The 2,103-nt window shown below is 40.1% G+C and overlaps 1 protein-coding gene across 1 annotated transcript; it reads left to right on the forward strand.

Moving 5' to 3' along the window:
- The first annotated feature begins 171 nt into the window (after nt 1-171).
- LOC149403302 (proline-rich receptor-like protein kinase PERK8) lies at nt 172-1,494 on the forward strand. The gene is made up of 4 exons (XM_089608673.1): nt 172-193; nt 292-696; nt 790-808; nt 1,314-1,494. The coding sequence occupies exons 1-4, from the start codon at nt 172-174 to the stop codon at nt 1,492-1,494; spliced, it is 627 nt and encodes a 208-aa protein (XP_089464799.1).
- Nucleotides 1,495-2,103: the final 609 nt, after the last annotated feature.

Consider the following 2,103-nt stretch of genomic DNA (forward strand, 5'->3'; position numbering starts at 1 on the left):
CTCCGAAGCCGTTGCCGCCGACGCCGAGCTCGAGGGCGGAGCTGGGGAGTGGGGGCGATCGGCGCCGTGGCCGCCGTCTTGGTGCTGAGTCTCCTCGGCTTGGGCGTCTGGTTTCTGGGGAAGCGGAGAAGAAACGTCTCGGGGCTCCGTGGCCACGTCACGCCTTCTCCGATGGGAGCCTCCTCGAATTCCGGTACCTTTCTTTCTTTCAAAGACGAAAGAAAGATCGATTTTTTTTTCTTGAAACTCTTAACATATTTATTTTTTTATTTTTTATTTTTTGCGATCCAGATTCGGCAGCGTTCTTGAAGGCGAATTCGACTTCGACGGTGCCTCTGATAGGGAGCGTCTCGGGAAGCGGAGCGGCAAGCTCTCCGAGAGGCAACTCGAGGCCGTTCTTTGCGTTTGAAGAGCTGGTCCGAGCGACGGACGGGTTCTCGGAGGAGAACCTTCTCGGGGAAGGAGGGTTCGGAATGGTGTACAAAGGGGTTCTCCCGGACGGGCTCGAGATCGCCGTGAAGCAGCTGAGGATCGGCGGGGGGCAAGGCGAGCGCGAGTTCAAGGCCGAGGTCGAGATCATCAGCCGCGTTCATCACCGCCACTTGCTCTCCCTCGTCGGGTATTGCATTGCTGATGCCCGGAGGCTGCTCGTTTACAATTACGTCCCTAACAACAACCTCTATTACCATCTTCATGGTAAAAAAAAGAACCACCGCCACGCCTCGGCTTTGCTTGGCTTTTTGGGTAACGATTTCGTGATACCATCTCTGGTTTTTTATTCCCTTGCAGGAGAAGGAATGCCAGTTTTGTTTGTCTGCTCATTACTCGGTTGTTTTGAATTTGATTATATTCCTTTTCTGGGTTTGTGGATTTACCGAAACATGTTAATTTGCTCATTACTATATTGCCCCTTGTTTCATTGTCACGTGATTAAAATATGCCTATTTGACTGACAGAGTTATGAAAATATCGACGGAAGGACTAAATGGGTCCAAAAACAAAGTTCAAATATGAATAAGATCGTTTTCAGAATTTGGGGACTAACTTGAAATATCTGCCATAATATAGGGGGCAAATATGTCATTTATTCTAAGTTTAATTCAACATAAACATGATCAACACCACAATCATCACGAAATTAATTTTAATTCAACATAATCATGAAAATAATCATGAATTTATCATCAAATTAATCAATTCATCATTATATTCTAGGATTAAGACACAATTTTTTTTTAAATTGAAAAAAACTCCAAATCTCCGAAATCCTAGACTCATACCTCTCGGAAACCTCGGTTTTTTGACAAACGAAGGCAAAAGAAAACGGAATCCGCCGTGATGTGCAGTCTAGTTGACAAAATTCTCGGAAAATTGCCGGATTCCTATCGGGTTCACGACACGACAGCGGTTTCTTCACGTTCTGTCCCGGTGAGCTCTGGTTCGGCGGAATCCAACCGGAATCCCCGGAAAGCCAAAACTTGTATACACACATGAACCCAAGCTACAGCTTCGCAATTATGATTTTACTCGCGAACCGCTTGTGATATATTCTGATATGACATCGTTTGGAATAACTTTGTTTTAAAAAAAAGTGCTTTTAGTTTTTTTTTTAATTGACAGGTGTTTGGTAAACTGTTTATAAAACAGTTGTTGCTGGTAACAAAAGCTGATTTAACAATTGGTAAACTGTTTATAAAACAGTTGTTGCTGGTAACAAAAGCTGATTTAACGTTTGGTAAAATGAATATATTATATTAAAAATACTAAAATAAACATGTTCTTAAAAAAAAACTCTCTTATGTTTCATGTACGAGGTCATTACAGTAATTTGTATAGCAAACTTAAAAACACTTTTTCCAAAAGCTAGGAATCTTAGTTTTTCCAACTCCTGTACAAAATCTAAAATCGCTTTTGAAATTTTTTGTAAAAACAGTTTTGCCAAACACCAGATAAACAGTTTAGTTTATGAAATACTGTATAATGAAAATAGTATCTTATAAAAATAAATAATTAAAATGAAATGATATTTAATATTATATATTATTTTTGAACATCATTATTTAATTAATAATATTTAATTTATCACGAACAAAAACATAGTTT

This window comes from Urtica dioica, chromosome 3, assembly GCF_054948205.1.
Source record: "Urtica dioica subsp. dioica isolate 48M chromosome 3, U.dioica_male_clone48M_v1_H2, whole genome shotgun sequence".
Lineage (NCBI taxonomy): Eukaryota > Viridiplantae > Streptophyta > Magnoliopsida > Rosales > Urticaceae > Urtica > Urtica dioica.